General features: G+C 36.9%; 1 protein-coding gene across 1 annotated transcript in view; it reads right to left on the reverse strand.

Annotated features, from left to right (window-relative positions):
• SVEP1 (sushi, von Willebrand factor type A, EGF and pentraxin domain containing 1) overlaps nucleotides 1-25,459 on the reverse strand; it is a 186,845-nt gene that overhangs the window by 110,144 nt on the left and 51,242 nt on the right. The window contains exons 4-6 of the mRNA XM_043453918.1: nucleotides 12,531-12,689; nucleotides 11,404-11,583; nucleotides 5,432-5,611 (exon numbers count right to left, since the gene is read on the reverse strand). Of these exons, the coding sequence (XP_043309853.1) occupies nucleotides 5,432-5,611; nucleotides 11,404-11,583; nucleotides 12,531-12,689 (519 nt within the window). The remainder of the gene's footprint in view (nucleotides 1-5,431; nucleotides 5,612-11,403; nucleotides 11,584-12,530; nucleotides 12,690-25,459) is intronic.

Genomic DNA, 25,459 nt, shown 5'->3' on the forward strand with positions numbered 1-25,459 from the left:
TCTTATCTTCTCAACTGAGCTATGATGCTTCCTTAATAATATATGAAACTCATAAGTTTGGGAATCTATTAGTCCCACTGATCCGATGGCAATTCTTACATACTTTTCATTTTTGTAATTTAGTATATATTTTAAAACACAGCAGAATTACTTCCTTTTTACTATTCTTTATTACACTTCCCTTTCAATCTTATTTTAGTGAGTTTTGCCTGCACATTCTTCCAGATGAATCCTGGAATCACTCCCCAGTTCCAAGAAGGGGAAAAAAGAAAATCTCTTTTGGGCTACTGAATAGGTTGCATTTTACCTATACATATATTTGGAAAGAACTTTGCCTTTTGAAAATTTTATAAATATATTAAAATGTTCTTTCTATCTAAGCTATATTTTGTAGTTTGTGTAATATAGGTTCCATATATTTTTGTTTGAGGTTATTCTTACATATTTTATATTTTATATAGATCTCTGACTGTGGTTTTCATTATATATTCTGTTTATCATTTATACAGAGGAGTTGTTTATTTGGTATTCTTAAGACTTTAATGAACTTTCAGTCTTTTAGTAGTTTCATTTTATTTTAGAGGTAAACACATAGTTTACAAATGATGATTTTGAATCCTCTAAGCTCTAACGTTATGATTTATTACAAGAGCTAAATCTTAGACAATCTTACCAAATAACATGGATGATTCTAGCATCCTTTTCGTTTTCCAGATTTAATAAGACTGTCCACATCTTTTCTTTAAGTAGATACAGATGTAAGATGAACTTTTTTTTATGTCAGTTATCAATGAGTTTCTAAGAATTTTATCAAAAATGTGTTTTAAATGATAATGAATACATTTTTATCTTATATTGAGCAACCATATGAATTTTTCCTATTTGTTATGAAGTAATTTATTATATTAATAGAACATCTAATTTTAAACCCTTCTTGCATTCTTAGGATAAACCTTTACACATCCTGGCAGACCAATCTTTTGAGTATGGATTGCTAGTATATTTGCTGTCATAGTTCTATTTTCTCCTCTTGGTAAATGTTGTCAGATTGGCAACAGAATAACAATAGCTCAATAGTATGAACTGATTAATTTTCCACTATTTGGGCCAAATTAGATGGTATGATAATTGTTTCATCTTAAAAGTTTGAAAGAGTTTCATTTTTTCCTCAGTCATTTTCAAATGCTTGGAAAGATTGAGGGCAGGAGGAGAAGGGGGTGACAGAAGATGAGATAGTTAGATAGCATCACTGACTCAATGGACATGAATCTGAGCAAACTCTGGGAGATAATGAAGGACATGGAAGCCTGGTTTGCTGTAGTCCATGGCATCGGACACGACTTATCAACTAAACAGCAAGAGCAACAACTAAGCAAACTCTGATATTTCCATTACTTTGTAAATCACTTATAGCTAAGTATTTATTTGCTTTTCTACTTTTTTTCTTGGTTCATTTAATAGTTTTCATTTTCTTAGAAAATCATGCATCATAAATGGTGTTTCATTACTTTAAAAACCTCAGACCTCTATATAGTCCTTTGGTATAGCTTCTTAGAAAAATTCCACTTTTGCATTTTTCTTTCTTCTTTCTACAATCTATGACTTTATTTAAAGATTTTCCTTTCATCCACTCTACTGCATCCCATCTCCTTTTATAATTCATCTTTACATTATTATGTGTTTCTTTCAACTTCTCTTACAATCACTCTTTTCCTAGTATTTAATTTAATGTTTAGTTATTTTCATTCTTTCTGTTTAACGAAAATATTTATATCTGTGAAATTACATCAGTATATAATTTAACTTAGGTCTCATAACTATGGCTTCAGAATTTTCTCAATTTTGTTATTTTTTTAATTGTATTTTTAAAATGTCTCCTTTGTCCATTTAATTCATTTCTTTTATCCCTCTTTGGAGTCTTCATATTTTTGTGTTTTGGTCTAGTTTCATATGTCAGAAAATGTTAAGGACCTTGACTTTTTTATATGTGTTTCAAATAACTTTTCCTTTTTCTTGTTTGCATTTTAAATATAGAGAATATATGTCTGCAGTACTGAAATTTAAAGCTTTATATATTTAGATCTATTGCCCTTTCCTTTTTAGGAAGTTATGCTCTGTTAAAATCCATAGTTTGCACATTTTCCTACATTTCACTCCTTAACCTGCCTCATTTAATTAATAAAATTAATTGAACTTAATTTTTTAAATGAAGCAAGAATCCAAACTAATTTTTAGATAAGCTTTTCCCCTACGGATATCTAAAATTTCCCTTATTGAATACTATATTTTTCTACAAACTAATGTTTGTTTCTGAGGCATGCTTGCTTCCATTGTTCTGTGCATCCTTGTACCATAAATCTAACATATTAATTACTGGGTGTTCATAATTGGCCTAACAATGGTAAGAATAAGATTTCTCTCATTGTACTTCATGTTCAGAATTTTCTTATTTTGCAACTGTCTACTCAAAACTCTTTTAAAATTAATTATTTTATTTATTCTTGGCTGCATCAGGTCTTAGTCGTGGCATGAGGGATCTTTCCTTGCAGTGCACAGGCTTCTTTCTAGTTGTGACTTGTGGACCCCAGAGTCTGTCACAACTATTGAGCCCGCATGCTCTGTTGCCCTGAGGTATGTGGGATCATAGTTCCCAGACAAGGGTTGAATGTGAGTCCCCTGCATTGGAAGGCAGATTCTTAACCACTGGATGACCAGGGAAGTCCCTAATACACTTTCTATTCATGTCCATCAATGTTTAAGTGGAAAATTTCATAGTAACTATGGTTACTGTCAGAATTTGGGGGCTACAGTGAGTTGTTCCCCAATAAATTGTATTAAATAAGGACGGTTATACTTCAAATCGACCAAGACTGACATCTGCTTTAAATCATTACAGGGATGGGTACAAAAATTTTAAAGAGAATTCTTAAAGCTTAAAGAATTTTAAAAATTTAAGTTAAACTTAAGAATTAAAGTTTTAAAGAATAACTCCAGAGCAACCTTATTAAATATATTACCACTTTTAATTCAAGACTAGGTCCCTCACAAGAAAAGCTGCTCAGCTATGGAACCACAGATGATTCCTGGGAGTAAACATTAATATCTAGGTACAAATTCTAAGGCAGGGAGACAACTTTCCAACAAAAGGGATTTATTAAAATTTAATGTTCCATTGCTAACCCATCCTTTTTATGGTGGACAGATCCATCATTTTCATTTAATTCTGTGAAATATCTGGAGAAGCTAACTCACTTTGTTTTAGTTTTATGCCAATTAAGTCTAAGGTTATCAGTAACCTCAGGTATGCAGATGACACCACCCTTATGGCAGAAAGCAAAGAAGAACTAAAGAATCTGTAGATGAGAGTGAAAGAGGAGAGTGAAAATGTTGGCTTAAAATTCAACATTCAGAGAACTAAGATAATGACACCTGGTCCCATCACTTCATGGCAAATAGAAGGGGAAACAGTGAAAACAGTGACAGAATTTACTTTTTTGGGCTCCAAAGTCACTGTAGATGGTGACTGCAGCCATGAAATTAAAAGACGCTTGCTCCTTGGGTGAAAACTTTTGACCAACCCAGACAGCATATTAAAAGCAGAGACATTACTTTGCCAACAAAAGTCCATTTACTCAAAGCTATGGTTTTTCCAGTAGTCATGTAAGGATGTGAGAGTTGGACTATAAAGAAAGCTGAGTGCTGAAGACTGATGCTTTTGAACTGTGGTGTTGGAGAAGACTCTTGAGAGTCCTTTGGACTGCAAGGATATCCAACCAGTCCATTCTAAAGGAAATCAGTCCTGAATATTCATTGGAAGGACTGATGCTGAAGCTGAAACTCCAATACTTTGGGCACGTGATGCGAAGAACTGACCCATTGGAAAAGACCCTGATGCTGGGAAAGACTGAGGGCAGGAGAAGAAGGGGACAACAGAGGATGAGATGGTTGGATGGCATCACCGACTCAATGGACATGAGTTTGAGTAAACTGCGGGAGCTGGCGATAGACAGGGAGGCCTGGCATGCTGCAGTCCATGGCGTCGCAAAGAGTCAGACACAACTGAGCGACTGAACTAACTACAGCTAAGTCTGTCTATGGTTTAGGAATCCTTGCAGCTTCTGCCTCCCTGGAAATACAATGCCTGTCAGGCCTACATCTTTCAGTAGGCCATAACAGCTATCTCATTGCTAATAAACTTCACTTATTTTTAATATTTTATATGCCCCTATAAGCTTTCTGAGCCTGCACAATGAGGGTCAATGCTACGACTGTTTTTGAATCCCTCAGTAAAGCCCAACATCCTTCCTGGAGACACCCTCTCTTAGCCTTGGATCTTACTAGATCACTAGATCATACTAGAATAAACCTAGAAACCAATTTAAAAAGTCTTCCCATCTAGGATCCTGGCATACTGTAACTTATTCCCTACATAAAGTTCTCGTCTCTATTTTGGAAGTTGGTTATTTAATGAAATAGCTGTTAGTGCTCCCAGGTTTACTGTATCTTCCACCTTTTAAGGGTTCACTAAATGGCGGTTATGATTTCATCATGATCATTGTTGTTGCTCCCACTGCTGAAGTGTCTGTGGTGTATAAGCAGCAGCAAACTGGAAAAGCTGCATTCATCCTGGACCCAACTACAGGAGTGAGATGTCACAGCTCTTAGTGACGGACAATGAAGAAAAATCTTCTGATGAAACAGAATTCTACAGCCAAGATTCACTGGTTCATAATTTCATCATTTCAATAACAAGGTAAAAGTAAACTGTTTTCAAAAGTGAGGGAATTACACGGCATTTGCTTTTAAAACAAATCTGTTCCAAATGTGCCCCAAGTATAACAAAATTCATTATTATTAGAAGCTGTACACTTTAGGGAGTTGGAAGATTGGATTCTGGTGTAGAAGTCTTTTTACCAGTGGGAAGGAGTAAAACCACATACTTGTTCATGTATGTACACGTCATATATCTATATACACATGGATGCGTATTTATACACATATGCCTGTATACATATGGATGTGTATTTATACTCGTGTATCTATATACACATGGACGTATATTTATACTCGTATATCTATATACATATAGATGTGTACTTACACTCGTATCTGTATATATATGCATGTGAGTTTATACTTGTACATCTATGTACATATGGATGTGTATTTATACTCATATATCTGTATACATATGCATTGTATTTATACTCGTATATCTATGTACATATGCATGTGTATTTATACTCATGAGTATAAATGTATATCTATCTATATACATATATGATACTCGAGGGAGCTGGAGGTATTCAGGATGGATGTGTATTTATACTCATCATGAGCTAGTTTTTAGTTCCAGGTCTTCACAGAAAATAGGAGAAACCAGAGAGCTACAGAAATTACCCATCCAAGGCACCCTGCCCTAAGAACTTACCCACACACCGGGGTTCTGGGCCATCCCACTGGGCGTTTACTTGGCAGGTAAGCCTAGCACTTCCTTCTAGTCTGTACCCTTCGTCACAGGTGACCAAACACACGGTCCTGTAGGACATTTCTCCAGTTGAACAGCTGAGGCGGCCATGTTTGGGCTGGCGGAGACGAGGGCATGTTCTCACTACATGAAAACGATTAGATAATATTTCACTCAATAAAGACAAAGAAACAATTATAAATTTAATAATGCCTACACATTGCAAGCAGTAAATAACACACTATTATTTTTTTAATTAGAATGGGATAATTAAAAGTATGTATTTTATCAAATGCACTGCCTAAATAAATACTCCTGTTGTCTGCCTCTGCCTACAGGTAGGAAACTTAAGCTGTTGAAGGAGTTTGGCCCTGGATGGCTGAAGACTGATGGCTGACTAAGGGAGGGACATTCAGCTCTTAATGGGCCTTTGCTGTGATTCTCCAGGCTACGTTCTAACAAAAGGAAAGGGTCTTTTCTGGGACAGAGTTCAGGTTCAATTCAGTTTTCAGACCTCTTATGAACTTTTCCTTACTTTCCTATCCTGGTTAAAAAAAAAAAATCTTGTCATCTCTTACAGACAGAGCTGAAGGTGAGAGAGTGGTCATTTTTTTTCCTTATTGCTTTCCCAGGTCATTCTCTCTCCCTTCTTCCTGAACACCTCCAGCTCCTCTCAAGTATCATATCATATACCCAACAACCTTTCCCCTAACTGTCTGCTGGCTTCTAGGCCGTTTCTCATTCTTTGATGATTTTATATTTCTCTCTTTCTCCCCTTTCTTTCTTCCCCTCTCTCTTTCACATACATATGCACACACACGATGGTGATTTCATTATCTATATAGATGATCATTCCAGTACCCTAGAGTCATATTCCTCACTTCCTCTCCAATAAGCACATCCTTTCCCTTATTTCAGCACCCCCTCCAAGCCTTAAATCCTCCAGACCTGACCATAACCAAGCACCCCACTCTCTGACAACAACCTATCTTCCCAGATTACTCCCGCAAGAGCTTCAACTCCAGCAAACTCTACACCCTGTTGCAGCCTCTGATCCATTACATGTTCTTCTTCAGATAAAACCATCTCTAAAGAGTTTAAACTCTTTTCATGCTTCTTTGTCCCCAGTTCTAATTTAGACTCACTCCAATAGCATTTCAAATCAGGAGGAGGATGAAGGAAAGGGGGAGAATAAGGAGAGGTGAAAAGGAAGAGAAGAGAAGGGGGAGGAAAGGCAGGCGATAGAGAAGAAGAGGACGGGAGGGGAGACATGGAACAAGACTGGAAACGACAGTACGGGGAAGGGAGAGGGAGAAGGGGAGAGCTGCACACCCATGGCTGTGATCCTTCCAGTTAGATGGCATGTACATCCCAGTCTTAAATGTACGTACATCCCATCTATGTACCCCAGAGGTACATACAGGACAACAAGGTGGATTACTGTTGAATGTGCCAGCAGATGGGCACATACATTCCTATTAATAGCTTACAGGTTTTATCCTAAAAGCATCAGGCACCGTACAAAGCACAAAAACCACCCCTGCAAAAGAACAAATTTCGGTTTGCTCTCACGTAACACACCTGCAACACTAAAGGCCAGAAGACCAGTAGTAATCAAGAACTTTGTTGGGACTCTGGGTAAAATGTCTTTCCTTCTTTTATGAATTTGTCAATTTTTCTTACCAAGCAAGTAGTTACTTTTGATGAAAGTTTAATTTTAAAATAATAGGAGAGGAAGGTGGGGTAAAATATTCAGTGCATATTCAACTGAAGTCATGGTTTGACAGAATCTACTCAAAGAAACCCATTCAAATTATGTGAGTTGACAGAATATAAATTCCGATTTCATGAAAGATATATTTAAGATTGATTACTCCTTAGAGAAAACTCAAGAATTAGAAGTTAAACCATAAGCCCTAGATTTTCAATTAGTTTGAAATGAAGTCAATTATTAATGACAAATGAGTATAATTATGTTGCCTTCTATGTTTTGATTTTTATTGAGTGTGTCCATCATGTAAGTAGAATTTTTATTAAGTGTGTCCATCAAGTGCATAGAAAATATTTTGCCTTCATATTTTGGCTTTTCTTGAGGTAATCATCAGGGGTAGCACAATGCCAAATGCCAGGTAGGATTAAAAGTGAATAAGATAAATTACTATGATCAAGATATATAAAATCTAGAAAACCACATTAAACAACTGCTTTTCGATTCAATAAACTGCTGAAATGATTCCAGGTTTCCAATTAGGGACAAAACGAACTTGCAACATGTCTCAAGAGAAATGATAGTAAATGAGAACTGGTGTTTCATACACATGCAAATTATATGGCTTCTCAAAAGTGTTAGTTTTAATAAACTTTCATTGCTGCTCTGGGAAAACAAAAGCATATGTAATAAATCCTATTTAGTTCTTAAATATTTTATGTTCCTTTTCAACCAAGAATGATCATTTTCATCATTTTCGATAGGAACATGCTTATATATGAATTTCAACTTCAAAAACATTTTTATTTCAATAAGCTGGAAAATTCTGCAATAAGTGTTTGACATTCACATTAAAACAATCCTTAAATATTTATTAAGCCTTTCGAAAACAGCAATTTAATATTTTAAGAGAACGATTTACTTGGTAGCAGGCAATTTAAGAACATGTTCTGGTTCTCATTTGAAAGAATTGCTATATTTTTTCTCAGACTCACAGTTTCTGTCCATCTCCCAACTGTGACAGCCTTAATGAAGAATGTATTAGAGAAACAAGAATCAAGCCTATTAGTTACTATCTAACACTACAAAACATTAGGATGTGACATGAAATTTGTAAAAAGTTTTACATTTTAAACTGGTCTTTCATTTCTGTCTCACTTTTAGAAAGACTTTTAAGAAAACAAAAAAACAGCTAAAATTATCCTCTGTCTTTAAAATCAGCTTTAAATTAGATCTTTAAAATGCTACTTTCTCCATACTATAAATAAAAATAATTTTATTTCTAAAAATGTTCACCATAATCTGACAATATGGGGTTTTTGATTTGTAAAAAAATGTAATATCAGCAAAGCAAAATAAATCAAAGTGCAGTAAAATGAAGTATGCCTATAAAAATCTATTAATGAGGAGCAAGAGGAAGAGCCTGAACTAGTACCTTCCTTCAGGACAACCTTGTTCACTGATAAGTTAGGAAGCAGCATTAGAGGTGAAATGGAAAGAATTTTAGGAAAATTCACTTTCTTGAGCATTGCTTTTACTTTGACTAAATTTATTTTATTTACATTATGCAAATTGCATAAAAGGCAATAACCCTGCTTTGTAAAAATGAAACTGCATAATGGGAAGTGACACAGAAGACCACCAATGTAATTTGTCAATGTATTTGTCAGTGTAATACTTACCAACACGTGTATTTGTTAAATTCAGATTTTCAGTCATTCAGCAGAGGTATAACCAAGGATTGGTTGGGGTAGGAGAAGATACATTCTATGCTCATAATGAGTTCACAGACTAGCAGAGATGATAGACGAGCTAATTAATAAAAATACGGTGGTGTGTATTGTAACAAGCTGGTTAAGCTGGCAAATGCTGTCAGAATCCCCTTACAGTGGGTCAGTTTAGGGTTGATCAAAGAACCTGCACTTGATTGTGGAAGATGGAAGAGAAGCAGTAGTCATTGCAGGCAGACTCACTGATGGACAAATGTAGATGTACAGTAGGTTCCAAGTCATGTTTCTTTACTTGTCTCCACCCTACATCTCAACTGCTAACCCTGTTGACCCAAGGTGGCCCAAGCTCACTGCTAGGTTCTTGGCTATAGAACATCAGGGCGGGGTCATACAGAAATGAAGCTTCTCCTAGGCTTCCCAACACACTTCTCTTGCGATTCCACTACAGCAGCTGCCTGGGCTTGGATTCCTGGGCTGGTAGTATCTCTTCCGAGGCTCCAGTTTCTCTTTCTGAAACTTCTACTTTCCAGCTCCTTCTAAAATTGTATAAGGTCTGATTCTTAAAATAAGTTCCTTGTCCCATAACACAGATGGGGTATTTCCTGGGTTTTCTTGACTAGCCCTGACACATGGAGCATAAGGGCTAGAATGAGGGCACAAGAGGTCTGTGTACGCACATGTGGAGGTTAGAGGTCATCCCATCCCAGCGGGAGGTCGGTGATGGGGCGGGCTTATCTACAGGGGCTACAGGTCCCTGTAGATCAGAGGATCAAGGCTGTTCCAACAACTTACAAAGGGATGGCTTCCTGACAGGTGTGGTCACTTCTTAAGGCTTTAGCACAGGATTCAAGGTTCAGGATGGAGATTGTAGAGGGTCAAAGAGGCAGGGGCTAGATCTTATCCTAAAGGGATTGTCTGCCTGATTTTCTCACTCTCCTTTGGAAGGCCAGTAAGGGGAAAGTTAAAATGTCAGGCTTTCCACCTTTTGCCATGAGGTGTTTAGGAGAAGGGGTAGAGATTATACATAGACCTTAATAATCACACAGGAATATATTTAAGAGGTTCTTACGATTAACTTTTTCAGGAACGGGCTTTTTACCATTTGAAACTATGTGACTGAGAAGGTCTTGCCTTTCCCACATAAACAATCGCTTGTCAAAGTTTAGAAATCTAGGGTCTAATTCTTTTCTTCCAGAATTTTGGAAATAGTCACTGATCTTCTAAAATTTAGAGTGGCTGGTAATGGGCTCAAGGCAAGTCTGATTCCCCTTCCTTCATAGGTAATGTTATTAAACATTTCTAACTGTGAAACAGGCACAATTTTCTAATTTTTCCAAGGCTTTCAGAAGTTTCAGTAAGATTATTTCCAGACATGGATCTGTTTGCAATAATTTGTTTTCTGGCACTCAGTAAGTGATTTTAAGTTCAGTATCAAAGATTTCAGTCATGTGTATCTTCAAGATTTCAGCTTGCAGATACGTTCTTTGATCTTCTAGGAGGGCTTCTCCTCGGCTCCATTTTCCCTCTGGATTCCTAGTCTGCGAAGAGTCTATTTCCTGTGACTGTTCTCATGTCATTTTATTCTTTCACCTTTTTCTAATCTTTCAAATGCTGCTCTACTTTCAGAAGGATTTCTGGGGTTGATTTTCTAACTTATTAATTTGGCTTTTGACTACGATCTCAGGTTTATCCCATTTCTTGGAATCCTAATCTTACTTTACCAATGCAGTTGTAACTGCCTTTGAATCTCAGTGATTCCATTACCGCCCACCTTTACTTTCAGTTCTCCTTTGTTCAATCTGTTCTTTTTGTAAATATAGGTAAGAGTCTGAATTAGGACCTGGATTTAAGCAAATCTGTAGATGAGTTCAGTATTGGTAGCTGACAAATACAAAGATGAATGTCTCCTGGGGTTCACAAGTGACCCTGAAGTTGTGAGTAGGTTGGCTTCCCTTATGGGTGTGGGAGCTGAGAGAAGCCAAGACGACAGAACTTCTCACTCTACTGCAGTAAGCAAGGTGATATGGGGGTCTTGGAGCAGTCAAGGCCTCAGCAAAACTTTTACGGCATGCTGTCTATTCAGAGTCAAGGCTGGGGAGGTACATGTTGGCTAACTACTCTTAGCACAGGATATGGGCATGGTTCCCCAAATCCTGCCATCAAAACAGACATCAAAGCCCCGTGCTGACCATCCTCTAACTCTCCCTGGACCCTGTCTTGGCTGCTTGAAATCTGAGGTTTAAGGTAACCTGTCCATTTCCTTCCCAGGCAGGCCTTTCCCCTGCTTGTTCATAAAAGAAACACAGGAGGCATAGTTTATGACAATGTGGTCAACTGAACTTAGTAGTTCTGACTAAACTTCCTATAATTTTTTCTCTTTCTGTGGTCCGTGGTCCATGAACTCAAAAGCAACAAAGAATTTACTGGTCCATTAGAGTTTAAATCAAGGACATGGAGCAAGACAATCAATAAACAATGTGAACTGGCAGTCTGCATACCTCTGCAGGAGCTTTCGGAACCGGACCACAAACCATTGGGGAGACACAAGAAGATGCTGCTTCCCACGAGGTCAAACCCAGGGTGACATCGGACCCCACAGGCTGCATTGAAGTGGTTGTTGCAAGTGTTTCGGATAAAGTAACCGTTTTCAGGAGGCTTCAGGGCAGGGCAGTGGACAACTAACATTTATAGAAACAAAATTAAAAAGCAAAGCTAGCGTTTGTCTATAAAGCATCCTCCTCCCACTTTTCCTGTTTAAGAGGACATTTTATACACAGAGCTAAACTACCTCCAGCATTCCCATTTATTGCATGTGAATTTGTAAGTGCATATTTGGAAGAACACTTACATCTCATGCTTAGTAGGTATTTGTTTCTAATTAAAGACAGACTAAACATTTAAGCCTGAAAAATCTTTTTATCTATGTGAATATGAAATTTTCTAGTTCTTGACCTTCATGTGTCATTAGCTATTTTCCTTCTCAGTTAAAGCAGCATAAAATAAAGAATGAGTAAGGCCAGCAAAACATGTCTGTCACAATCCCAGGACCCGCAGCTTCTTGTACAAATTACTGGCTAAGTAAATATTTTTAATTTTTGGTATGAATAATTTCAAGGCACATTACTTATAAAAATATTTTCTTTAAATGGATTTAACCATCACCAGGGTCCAAAATAGCTCATTTATTATTCAAATTTGCTGTTAAATTTGAGACTTCTCAGGACTTCCCTGGTGGTCCAGTGGTTTGAGAATTCCTCGTTCTCAACACAGGGGGCACAGGTTTGATCCCTGGTCGGGGAGTTAAGATCCCTCATGCCACATCCTATGGCCCCACCAAAAATATTTATCTGAAAAAAACCTTATGACTCCTCTCTTAACGTTCATTTTAAATCTTTTATAAGTCTGTTTTCATAGTTAATGATACTTCTGGAGTCTCAGACCTCCTGTCTCTGAAACAAGATATGGCTATGTTCAGTGATAAGAAATGCTAGATAATAAAAATAAAGAATTTCCCTCAAATAAGGTTAGAAGATCATGCCCAGCGAACTGGATGAAAACACTGGCCTTACCTCCCTAAAAGAGATCAGCTTTTATATTTCCTATCTGCCAGCGGTGGGATCCTTACCTTTGCAGGTCTGGCCGGAGGCCTGGTACCCCTCCTTGCAGACACAGTCTTCAGGGGACGTACTTCCAGGTGGAGACGTGTGATGTTCATCAGGACATGGAAGGCAAGTACTGATTCCTCCTGGTGAACCTTCTGGTTTGTATGTCCCGGATGGGCAAGCTGTGGGTAAGCCAGGGAAGTCCATTTTATGTGATATGTCAGTGGATAGTGAACAACATTCTGGAAACTAATTGGGGCAAAAAGAATCCCAAACAATAGCTTTCCACAGAAATAATCATACAATTCAAGCAAGGAGAGAAATCAAGATTTTTTTTTTTTTTAAGAGTGATGTAGTTTGTAATTTTCAGGTTATGAAGTAGCCTCTTAATGTCCCACAATTAGTTACAATCACAACACACTGCAGCATGATATGGCTGGGCTGATTTGTGGGAAAACTCAAAACAGTGTACTTGAGGGGACTAAAAGGAATCAATGATGCTCAGCGTGATTACTCAAGAAAACAGGTTTGCTTAACCACAAAACTAAGCAGGCTTGCTTAGCAACAAAACCATGCAACAGAAGCATGAGACATGCCCCAAAACAATAAAACAATGATGGTATGACCCATATCCTGTTCAGTGAGCTCAGTAAGTTAATGATCCCTAGAACATGCTCTCTATACACATAAAAAACAATAAATTTGTGGACCTAGCTTGACCATGTAGGGACAAGGAAACTCTCTTGCCCAACCTGGAGGAGGGGTTGATGATGGAAGCGTGACATCTCCCTTCTCCACTTTTCCTTTGATTATACAACTGTAGCCCAATAAGTTCTTGGGATGTGGCATCCTTTCACCTGTCCAACTTGTAAACCTCACAAATGTCCTATTCTAATAAATCACTTCTCACTATCAAAAAAAAAATCTTCTAAAGACTGTACACCCATATTCTAACAACCCCCACCCCAACCTCTGCAGCTGCATCTCCTGCACTGCGCTCCTAACACTCACTCTCAGTGGAGAAGAATGACTGTAGACGTGCAAAAGTTACTGTGTCCTCTGGTTTGGTTCAAAGTACTTGACAAAGGATGAGGAGAAAGTAAAGGGCTTGAGGGAAATGATCCTACTGATGAGAAATAGGCCCTTTGAAACAAAGAGAATCACAGACTCTGCTTTTCCCAGGCTCGGGGCGGAGGGGGGGGGGTTGAAAGCAGGATCTAACTGACCTTGCTTCATATCTTCCCTTTGTACCAACAATGTGGCTTTGAACCTGTATTTACTCTCTCTAGAGTTACACTTCTGTAAAATAACTGAAAATTAAGAATTCAATAATAGAAGAAATTGTGGAAATAGAACTTGCAGTGCCTAGTGAAGCCAAATAAATGTAGCATGGTCAAGTAAGCATTAGATCATTTTTAAAAAGTAACAACCAAGGAATGTGCACTTATGTGTGATGCTATTTGATACGAATGATCTCATTTAATACTCACAGTACTAATTAGTATTAATAATTGCAAATATTTGTATTAATAAGTACATTATTTTTATTAGTGCTGTGTCCATTTTAAAGAGAAAATGGAGGCTTAGAGTAACCTGATGATTAGGCTAAAGTTACTCAGTTAAAAGGTGATAGAGCTATGAGTTTATTTTTTTTTTTTAGTACTTAACATTGGCTTATTATATTTTTAAATTGAACATTCAAAATCACATTTATCTTGGTTGTAATTGGCAAGCAAAATATTTTTAAATTAAATACATATAAACTTTTCCTCTCCCTGTTATCATTTGTTTAAGGCCTGTTTCTAGGTAGATAAGCTCTGGCTTATTTTTTTATTTAAAGATTTTTTTTTTTAAGGTTTACAACAAAATTGAGATGAAAATCTGTACTAGAATTTTACAGCAAATGTTTATATAGCATTCACTATGTCCCAGGGACTGTTCCACATATTTTGTAAATTATCTTCTTAATCTCTTTAAGAAGTATCATGGAAATGATACTATGAAGTATCATTTATCTCATATTACAGATGAGAAAACTAAAGCACTAAGAAGTTAAATAACTAGCCAAAATTATATAGTAAATGACAAAGCTGAGATTTGAACTAGGAGAATTTGGATCCAGATGCCACGTTCTTTATCACCACACGTTCTATGTCTCACACCCCAGTATCCTGGATGCAAAAGTCCTTGTTTCAACAACTATAATGCTAAAACCAGAAACAATCAATGTTGAGATAGAAGACTCATAATGTTATTTTTAGAAAAAGTACTCATGCTTCTAACATTCTTGATTATATTTAAAAATGAAAGAGAACATTTTCCCATGTATATAGTAGAAAATTCCAGAACTTGATAAATCTGTAGCTATTTAAGAATGAAAGAAACATTTTATAAATGTTTTTATAAATTTATAACTATTTTATAAATAGTTATAATGATGTGTGACTTACGAAAAGTACTTCAGCAGGAAAAAGGGGAACATGACTTCAAAGCATCATAACATTAAATATTGAATTATTCATATTTCTTAATATTCATTTCTATAAAAAGTTCAGTAAATATTTGCACAGATCTTCACAAAGATGCAAGACAACACTGTCTCCCTTAAACAGAGTCAGCAGCTGTAGGAGAAAATGATTAAGAGAAATACAAAGATGGAAAAGAAAACATAAACTGTAACAGCAAAATTAAAGTTGTCATTGGAGGCAGTAAAAAGTAGCCATAAAATTCCAAATTAACAGAATTGAGTAGACCTTGGATAAGTTGTGATATTAATGTCAGAAAATACTCTTTACTTGAAGTTTTAGTGCCATAAAACTCATCAAGTTCCAAGCAAAATTAATAGTGTTTCACATCTAGAATAAAGGAAAAGTATTACAAGCAACTAAGAAAGAAAAAAAAAAGAAGGAAATGAAAATCAAACTGACATTTCATTTCTCCTGTGCAAAAACAAATGTTAGGAAAAAGCATAAGATATATAACTATGTGGAAAAAATATTTTGAACCCCAAATTCTGTATTTCGCGCAAACTATTGGCAGAAATGAGGAAAGAGAAAGACATCTGAGAATGTGCATGGCTTCTGGAAATCAATATGTATTCCATTGATTGAAAAGAAGTCAAAATAAAGAACTCATACTTGAGAAAAATGTATTGAAAAAATTGTTTGAGATTAAGAAACCAGTGGAACATGTAGTATATTGCTAAAATAATTGCAAAAATGAAAACAAGTGTCAGATAAAGCCCCTTCTTAAAAAGATATATCATCCGAGGGAAAAAAAAATAATCTTTACATATTACAAAAAAAAAAAAAAAGATTTAAAATCTGAGAGAAACTGGGAGATGGTTGGGAAGAGAAAAAGGTGAAGTTCTCATTTCATATACTCCAATATGATAAAACTGAAAGAAAAACAGGTTTAAATTTGGACACAAAGAATACACAAAACTATAAATAGAAAAAGAATGTACAACCATCAAATCAGTGGGGGAGGAAAAAACACAAATAACAAAAGATATAAAAACACAGGACAAGAAAATAGCAGAGAGAATAAATAACAAAATATCATAAACTAAGGTAATGGAAGTAAAACCAAACATATCATTGACCATCAATAAGAGTAAAGGGTTAATTTAACCCTGTTGATAAGATATAAACTTAAAACAAGCCAGAGAAATAGGTTAAAAATAATTGGATCTACCAAGACATGTTAAATATTTCAAAAAATCTTCAAGAAGCAAACAAGTTACTACCTTAAAGAGAAATAAAAGTTTAACACATAAAGGGCTTTTTCTAATATATGAAAAATAGGATAACTTCAACAGAAAAGTTAACAAAGAACAAAAGCTGGAGATTAAAGAAATGACAATGACGAGTAATTGTTGCATACATAGTCTAACCTCACTATAATGAAGAAATGCAAACTGATGACTACTTTTTAATTTGAAAAAAAATTAAAGGATATTAATACCCATTCCCATTGTTGGCAGGCATGTGGGCAAACAGGCTTTCTCCCACTTTGTAGGGAAACCTGAGGGTAGACACTAAAACCCTCAAATGGAGCCCTTCTTTTGATACAGCAATTAATTTCTAAGAATCTGTCCAAGTGAAAGTCAACATTTTTTACCTACACATATAAGTACGAATAACTTAATTATATACATAAGTATGTATAGTTATTGTTTGTCATTACACAGCATTGGAGATAACACAAATGTCAAGACATGAAGGGTCTGTTAAATTCTTATGACACATCCATCCAGTGGCATATTAGCCATAAAAATACAACTGTTGACAAGGAAAGTCAATAAAATTGTGTGGTCAAGTGTAAGTAAAAGCATGTCTCAAACACCATATACGTTGTATGATCTTTCGGCTAATAAAAGCATAGAAATCTACAAGGTTATGTACACATGGTTTGTTTTTCTGGTGGCTCAGATAGTAAAGAATCTGCCTGCATTGCAGGAGACTCAGGTTTGATCCCTGGATCAGGAAGATCCCCTGGAGTAGGAAATGCAACCCACTCCAGTATTCTTGCCTGAAGAATCCCATGGACAGAGTAGACTGGTGGTCCACGGGGTCACAAAGAGTCCAACACGACTGAGCGACTAACACACAGGGTATCTATTCATGGTAGAATTACAAGGTTTCCAAGGTTGTTTATTTTTGTTGATCTACATTTCCTTGTTTTGTTACACTGAATGGGTACTGTGCCAAAACATTAAAAGTAAATGAAAATTATATATAAGAGAAAGTCATTATCTCAAACACATATGTTTCATTTCACAGTTACTACTTCTCTGACCTCAGAGATCACTTCGATTCCTCCTTCTCCTTCCATCTCTTTCAATATTGAAATGAAAACCATGTTGTTTGGATTTTACTCCATAAAAACCCTCCAAATTTTGCCTATCTCTCCATCTGCATTTCTCTTATCTTAGATCTGAACTCATCACCTCTCTTTCAGGTTTTCACAAAATCATATCACTGGTCCCTCAGCCTTCATCTCTACTCTTTAAACCATCTTAGATGTTGCTGCCTGAACATTTTTCTAAAATATAAATTTGAGCAAATCACTTTCTACCAAAAACTGCACCAACAGGATGAAGTCTTCTCTCTTTACTTAGATCTATAAAGACATCTTTGATCCATCTGTACCCATCCTGTCAGTCTGCTACAATGAACGGGTGAATTCCATATCCTGATCAGAAGCTGCTTCAGAACTGAGCAGAGACTAGTTGTTTTTGTTTTCTTAATTTATTTATTTTAAAGCCTTTATTGGACATGTTACAATATTGTTTTGTCTGATGTTACAATACTGTTTTGTCTGATGTTACAATACTGTTACAATACTGTTTTGTCTGATGTTTCATTTTTTTGGCCATGAGGCAAGTGAGATATTAGATCCCAGACCAGGGATCAAACCCACGCCCCCTGCGTTGGAAGGCAAAGTCCTAACCACTGGACCGCCAGGGAAGTCTCAAGCAGAGATTAGTTTGCACCACACCTCCCCCACCTCAGTTTACTGGACTTGGCAGTTGGACTAATTTACTTAATTTTTCTGAGATTTAGTTTCTTTGTGTGTAATTCCCTTATAAATTTGTTGCTAGGATTAATCAAAATAATGTAAGAAACATACCAGGCATGTAGTTGGCATTCAGTAAATGTGATAATGATGCCCCCAACTTTTAATCTTCTTAACCATGAAAGTGATAATTATACTTCTTTTATAGGCTTGTTGTGCCCAGTAGATGCTCTGGTACTTGGTAAATATTATCTCCCTCTCTCCCCTCTCCTATCTTCCACTTAGCTTCTGCCTTGGCATATGCTGTCCTTTCTCTGAGTGAACCTCCTGCATCCCTCAATGACTCGTTCTTCAAAGCTTCCCCAACTCTTTGAGATGGATTTTGTCACCTTCATTTCTGGGCCCCGGAGAATGTTACTCTCACCTCCCCTGGCACCCATCACACTGTATGTAACATACACACCTGTCTCTGTCCCGCCATGGGGAACACACTCCTGTAAGTTTAGGGAGTCTTCTGGTCATCTGACTCAGCCTTTGCTCATCCCATCCCCTGAGCCAGCAGTCACTCAGACAGAGGAGGACAGAAGGTGGAGGATGGGTTAGTGTGACGGAAGGACCGAAGTCAGAGGGACTACCTACCAGGGCAAAGTGAAAGGACGTCAGACTCTGAGTCAAGACAATTGAGTTGCTATCTTGGCAGCTCCACTAACAAGCTACAGGGTCGCTGCCAATTGTTTGTTTGTTTTTTTTCCTTTTCCTACAAAATACAGAAGTTACATGTAATGATGGCTGTGACCTTTCTGATGCTAATACTGAATGATTCTATAAATAGACTAACACTAAAAAGTAAGTTAAAGAAACCTGTCACATGAGCAGTCAGATTTTATCTACAGATTTTATAACTTATTTGAAAATGGTATTACACAAAAATGAGTTAATCTTACACTGTTACTCCCCAAAACCTTTTAAGAAATAAAGAATTTACAACACTGGAGAACAATGTTTTGGATAAAAATATCCAAAAGTACATTTGGAAGTGTATTGTGAAATTCATAATGATAATCAAAAACAGACTTAAGAAGAACTATTTAAAGGCATTGCACAATTCTAGTGGGAGAGGTGTAATCAACTTCTTTGATTCCCAAAGGAGAAAATTCCTCATCTAAAACCAAGCAAAAGTTGAAAAGATGAAATTAACTGTGGTTTGAAAAAGTTCCACAAGTGATGGTAAAGACTAGGGTACAGTCTTTTTCTTTGACATATGAAATGATTCCTCTCCTGGAAATGTACCAAATATTTTTTTAAATTGTTCTTTTTGTTGTCAAAATAAAATTTCTCCTTTCAGAAACATCTTAGCAGTTATCAGCTACGATTACTGGAACTGTGCTTCTTGAAGATATCATGTGCTAAGATTAGATTTTCCTTCTGCCAACACAATTTTTGACTGAACAAAGGAAAATATCAACCAGTTTGCAATTCATAAAATCTAAAGAAGTCTCCATTCTTTAATTATCAATTCTTTAGATGACTATTTCAGTTAATAATATTTATTATACAGTAACTTATACTTCATAAAATTCCTTCTCATTAATAATCTAAGATTAATTTTAAAACTCTCCATAAATATTAAGAGCCTCTGTTCTTTGCACAATTCACCTTTAAAGCTTAATGAATTTCTTTAAAGAATATAGTTTTAGGGCAGTTGCATCAGCTGCCTTCAGGCTGTGAAGTACACAACTCCAAGAGTGACCATTCATGAAGATGAAAATATACCCAGGAACTATGGAAACCAAAAGCTTTCATTTCAGCTATATCTAAGTAGGGGGCCCTTGGAAGAAAGTTCTTTATTATTACAATATCATGCTTCTTCTCAACTTTATGGATTCATTCTGAATAAGCAATTGTCTCTATAAATAGTGTACCAGGGTTTTGAACACAGGGACCCACTGCACTAGAAAAGAACCAGCTTTCCCCACGCTGTCAATCCTTGTCACAAGTACCAGACAAGGACCTAGGCATACATACAAGGGACTTTCTCATTAAACAGTCAAGATCCTTTCTCTTTTCATCAAGGATTAGACGAGGAGACTACTGACTGCCCTGGATTCTGCACATCTGAATCTGTGTAAAATGAATTCGCATCCTGCCAACCTCCCTGTGATTGGTTAACTCATTTGGCTGGAACACAGGTTATCTGGACAAAATTATGGGCAACTGCGTGGTGCCATGGCAGCAAATGGCACCCTAGCTGCAGGAGGCCATGCTGCCAATGTAAACACCTGCTCTGACTAGAAAGGAGATTAGTGACGGATTAGGACAAGTCTATACAAAAACAAAAAGCAAAATGTTCAAAGACCGTGTCCAAAAGAAGACAGTGAAATAAGTCATGTTATGAATATATGTGTACACACATACATACACATATAGACATAATATATACATACCACACATAAACACATATATCACACACAAATATAACCTAGATGAGTATATAACACTTATGCAAAGTCTTTTTAGTTGAAAACTCTGTATTCTTAATTGTTTTAAGGTATGAACTGTCTGCGTGAGAAATGTGAGATCATTCTGAGTTTTATAACAAAAACTCTGTGTCTAATCACTTTGAGGAAAAACCTCTGGAGGTTTTATTTATTTATTTTTTTTATTTATTTATTTTTTCATTTATTTTTATTAGTTGGAGGCTAATTACTTTACAATATTGTAGTGGGTTTTGTCATACATTGACATGAATCAGCTGGAGATTTTAGAATTATCTTTAATTTTATTTATTCCTCCTAAAATTCCTCCTGAGTTAACAACTCAGACTTGTATAAAGAAGAAAATAAGATTTACCATAAGCTATACTACTCTGGTTTAACTATGCTTTAAGTGTTTCATATTTAATTGGATTCAAAGTGTTTACAATTAAAAACAACTTTCCTACAATCACCTTGTTCTTTATATTTTTCATCCACTATATTTTTTTCTTAGCAAAATAATATTAACTTTTCATTAGCCTGTTGCTGTTTAGGCACTAAGTCATGTCCAACTCTTTGCAACCCCATGGACCATAGCCCACTAGGCTCCTCGGTCCATGGGATTTTCCAGGCAAGAATACTGGAGTAGGTTTCCTTCTCCAGGGGATCCTCCCAATCCAGGGATTGAACCAAGTCTCCTGCATTGCAAGCGCATTCTTGACCACAGAGCAACCTGTGATATCGGACCCGAGAAACAAGTCAACTGGCCTAGTGTTCAACATAATGCTACCAAAAAACCCGAAAGCCTTAGCATTTATATCTCAGACTACAACATAGGGACAATTCTCTTTAAGCTACAATTTCATGATTATTTAGAAAATCACTGATCTTCAGACAGTAAATTCATACTATACTACTAAGTATTTCATTAGCCTACTGTCCATGGGGTTGCAAAGTGTCACACACGACTGGGCAACTAAGCCCAGCAGCAGTATTGTCAAATTATTGTATATTCCCATCATCAAGAATAAAAATACATCTTTTATTGTCATCTCATTACCACTGGGTATTAACAGTTTTTTAAATTACCAATTAATCATTATTTAAATGTGAAGTCCCAGACTTCCCTGGTGGTCCAGCGATTAAGAATCCACCTGCCAATGCAGGGCACCCAGATTTGGTCCAAGAAGGGCAGCTAAGGGCAACATGCTGAAGGGCAACTAAACCCATGTACCACAACTACTGAAGCCCGTGTGCCCTATAGCCTGTGCTCTGCAACAAGAGAAGACACTGCACTGACAAGCCTGTGCACCACAGCTAGAGAAAGCCCACAAACAGCAACAAAGACCCGGCACAGTCAAAAATAAATAACAAACACATACAATTTTTTAAAGTTTAAAAAAATGTGAAGTCCCATGAATTTTAATGCAACAGACTTTCAACTTAAATTTAGGGCACCTCTCTCTCTGAGATTCAGACATGTAGAGGCCCAACAGACGTCTATTTGCTCACAAAAGTTGAGAACCTTCTGGGTGGAAACTTTATCTGTGGTAAGGGTAATATTTAAAATGTTACCAAAATGGCATGATCGTTGATCAACAAGAGCATACATAAGCTATAGCATTAAGCAGAGTTCTGACATGCCCACTCATCTGCTGGGCTTCCCAGGCGGCACTAGTGGTAAAGAACTTGCCTGCCAATGCAGGAGACGTAAGAGATGCATGTTTGATCCCCAGCTTGGGAAGATCCCCTGGAGGAGAGGATGGCAACCCACTCCAGTATTCTTGCCTGGAGAATCCCATGGACAGAGGAGCCTGAAGGGCTACAGTCCATAATGTCCCAAAGAGTTGGACATGACTGAAGCGACTTAGTGCATGCATATACGTGCATACACGCATGCGTGCACACACACACACACACCCCTAATCTGCTAGATGAGACCTCTCTAGGTGCTGGATTGTAGGAGAGATAAATGAGCCTAGAGAAAGGGGTCAGATCAGTAAAAGGGCATTTAGGGACTTGGGGGCAACACTATTTTTACCAACGAGTATGTGTGTACTTCAACATTTTGACAACTTTTATAACTGTACTGATGCACATGTGATGAATTAGCTCGTGCTAAGGAACAAGATAAATGATACACATTTGGACCTAGTAACACTTGTCTTAGTAGTCAGAAAGGAAGAAAGATTCTGAGTGTGGTTTGGTGTTGTCAAATATGTTTCCCTTTGGGTCAAATAAAGAGTGATGAGGTATGAGTAAAGTCACAGGCCATAGCTGCCTTTCCTGTTTTCCTTTCCTCATCTCCTCTACCTCAATTCAGTAGGACTTTGGGGGTTTGGAAGTACAGATAAATATCAGTTGCTATGCCCCCTGTTGCTGTGCTAATTTTGGACCTTATTATTTTAGGACTTCATTTAGCTGCAACCTCTATATACATATTTCTTATTCTAGGATATACAGAATCAGTGATTTCTGCCACAGATACCAAATTAATATTCTTATAACATGCCTCTCACCATGCCATATTCCTGCTCAAAAATCTTCATAGTTTATAGTTGCCAGTTGACCATAGGCTATCTCTATAGCCTGGAATTCAAGTCCCAGTACAATTTAGTGCCTCCTTACTGTTCTTGACCTAAATCCCACTTGTTCTATTGATTTAACCTACTTTCCCATCCGTACAAGCTAACTTCAGTCCCATCACAAGTCTGCACTTTTCATTGTCCACAATAGTATCTGCTTTCTAATGGTGCTAATCCTATTTTTCAAACCCAGTTCATCTTCACAACAGTAAATATTTTTTGAACAGCCATAGCATTTTATATATCACATATGTATATTTTATGCATCACATTTTATTTTTATTTGATCTCAATTGCTTAGAACTGGATTAAATGTAACTTTTGGTTCATAGCACACATTCTTACTTCTTTGTAATAATTATAGGCCTAATTCATATTAAGTTCCTTTAAGGCAAGTACTATGCAATAATCAAACCTTCTGAAATACCTAAAAGATATTCAATAAATAGTTAAGGGAGTCAATGGACAGATGGAAAAGATTTCCTTCTGTAGTTTCCATAAAACCTGATTCAGAATGACCCGTTCTGCCTGGCATTCTTTCTGATCTGTGTGGTTTTATCCACTGCACCTTGAAATACTCCACTCATCTAGTCACGGTTTCCCTTCCAGATTCCCATATTTAAATTTTTGTATTATTTTCTGAATTTTAATCTGCGTGTAAAGAAAATTGAAAGTATTTTACTTTGGCAATTACAATGCTTTCAACATGTTAAATTTCACCATGTCATCACCTTTCTCCCTTACCATCCCTTAAAGGAGGGTGTGGTGCAAAAGCCACAAGGCAGAATCCTTGGATGAGAATTCTGCTAATTACTACTGGCTATGACACTGTCTGACCTTCTCTGTGTTATGTAATCAATTGGAGAACTGTTTTTTTCCATCGTGACACATGGGTGATCAAGTTTACAGCCAAGTGATTGTAAAACTAAAATGCTATGAGCCTCTCTAGGGGTGAAAAGGATATGACAGGTAATGGAATTCCTAAGATAGAAGAGTAAGATAGAGCTTTGCCTGACGTCTTCAGCAGATGATTATAAAGGGGCAAAGTACCATGTTATGTAATAAAACATAAGGGAGATGTTACCCAGACTTGAGGCAGGGGTGGGTGGTCAGGTAAGCTTTGTTGGTCAAAGAGATTTCAGAGGTGAGACCAGAACCATGCATAAAAGTGAGGGGATACAGAAACAGGGTGATGGCATTTCAGACAGAGGGATCAACATGTGCAGACTCAAAGGCAAGAGAGGACAAGCTTGAAAATATTAAGAGTTGTCTCTGGCTGGAAGAAAGAGGGGTGAGGTTAGAAAGGTGAGTGCAAGAACCACTGGGCTGAATAGGTCATTTTCAAAAGCTAGGAATTTATTCTTAAAACAATGAGAAAAATGACAATAAGTTAGGACTTGTGACAAGATCACCTTGGATGCCTTCTGGAGAATGATTTTGAAAGACAATAATATTCATCCTCAAACATCAAACATGGAAAGACTTACTTACTCCCATATATCTCTATACATAAGGATAATTTAAGAACTTAATTACAGTTAACTTTTTTTTTTTTTTTGCTTAACTGATTTACTGTTTTTCTCCATGACTCCCATTTCCCTTTTGGCTACTTCTAGTTTTCTAGAAATATAAGTCATCACTGGGCATAAAATATGAGAAAACTGACATCACCCATTCTAAAGACATAACATGTAAAGAACAATACCACTGGATTGATACAGCCATCATGGAAAAAAGTGTCAACAGAGAAGAAAGAGATGATGCACATGAAAAGCAGAGGCATCTGTTTCTGGGAGGATGGAGTAGATGTATTTTTTCCTTAGTCCTTCTGCTAAAGTACAGCTAAAACCTGTAGATGTTATATATAAAATAAACATGAAATGACACTGATAAGGCAGACCTGCCAGGGACCTCACAATTCAAAGAACAACATGCTGGTAAGTTCCCTGGGTTTACTTTTCCCTCACATATTCCCGACTTAGAGCTGAAGAAGCTGGAAACCTCAAAACACCAACAAGGGTGGACATAAAAGCCCCCAAACAACAAAATACACTTCTCTCAGCCAAAGGATGAAGAAAAGGGCAGCCTAGCAAAACAGATCACTTCCGGAGAATAATCAATCAACCCTATTCTAGCCAAACGCCGCAGAAAAACCTGTGGCCCAAGCTGAACCTTACCAGGCAGAGGCCAAGTAAACAGCCTAATTTCCACTCCTGCAAAGATCCAGAAAGGTACCCCCACATGTCTGCCAGGGTTGGTATGAGAGAAGGCCAAGAAGAGAGATGGGTCTTTCATATCAATGGAGACCATAGGGGTGAGGATGGTGTCTCGCTTCCATACTCACCCAGAAGTAACAGAGAGTCCTTCCCTGCT

This window comes from Cervus canadensis, chromosome 30 (assembly GCF_019320065.1).
Source record: "Cervus canadensis isolate Bull #8, Minnesota chromosome 30, ASM1932006v1, whole genome shotgun sequence".
Taxonomy (NCBI): Eukaryota; Metazoa; Chordata; class Mammalia; order Artiodactyla; family Cervidae; genus Cervus; species Cervus canadensis.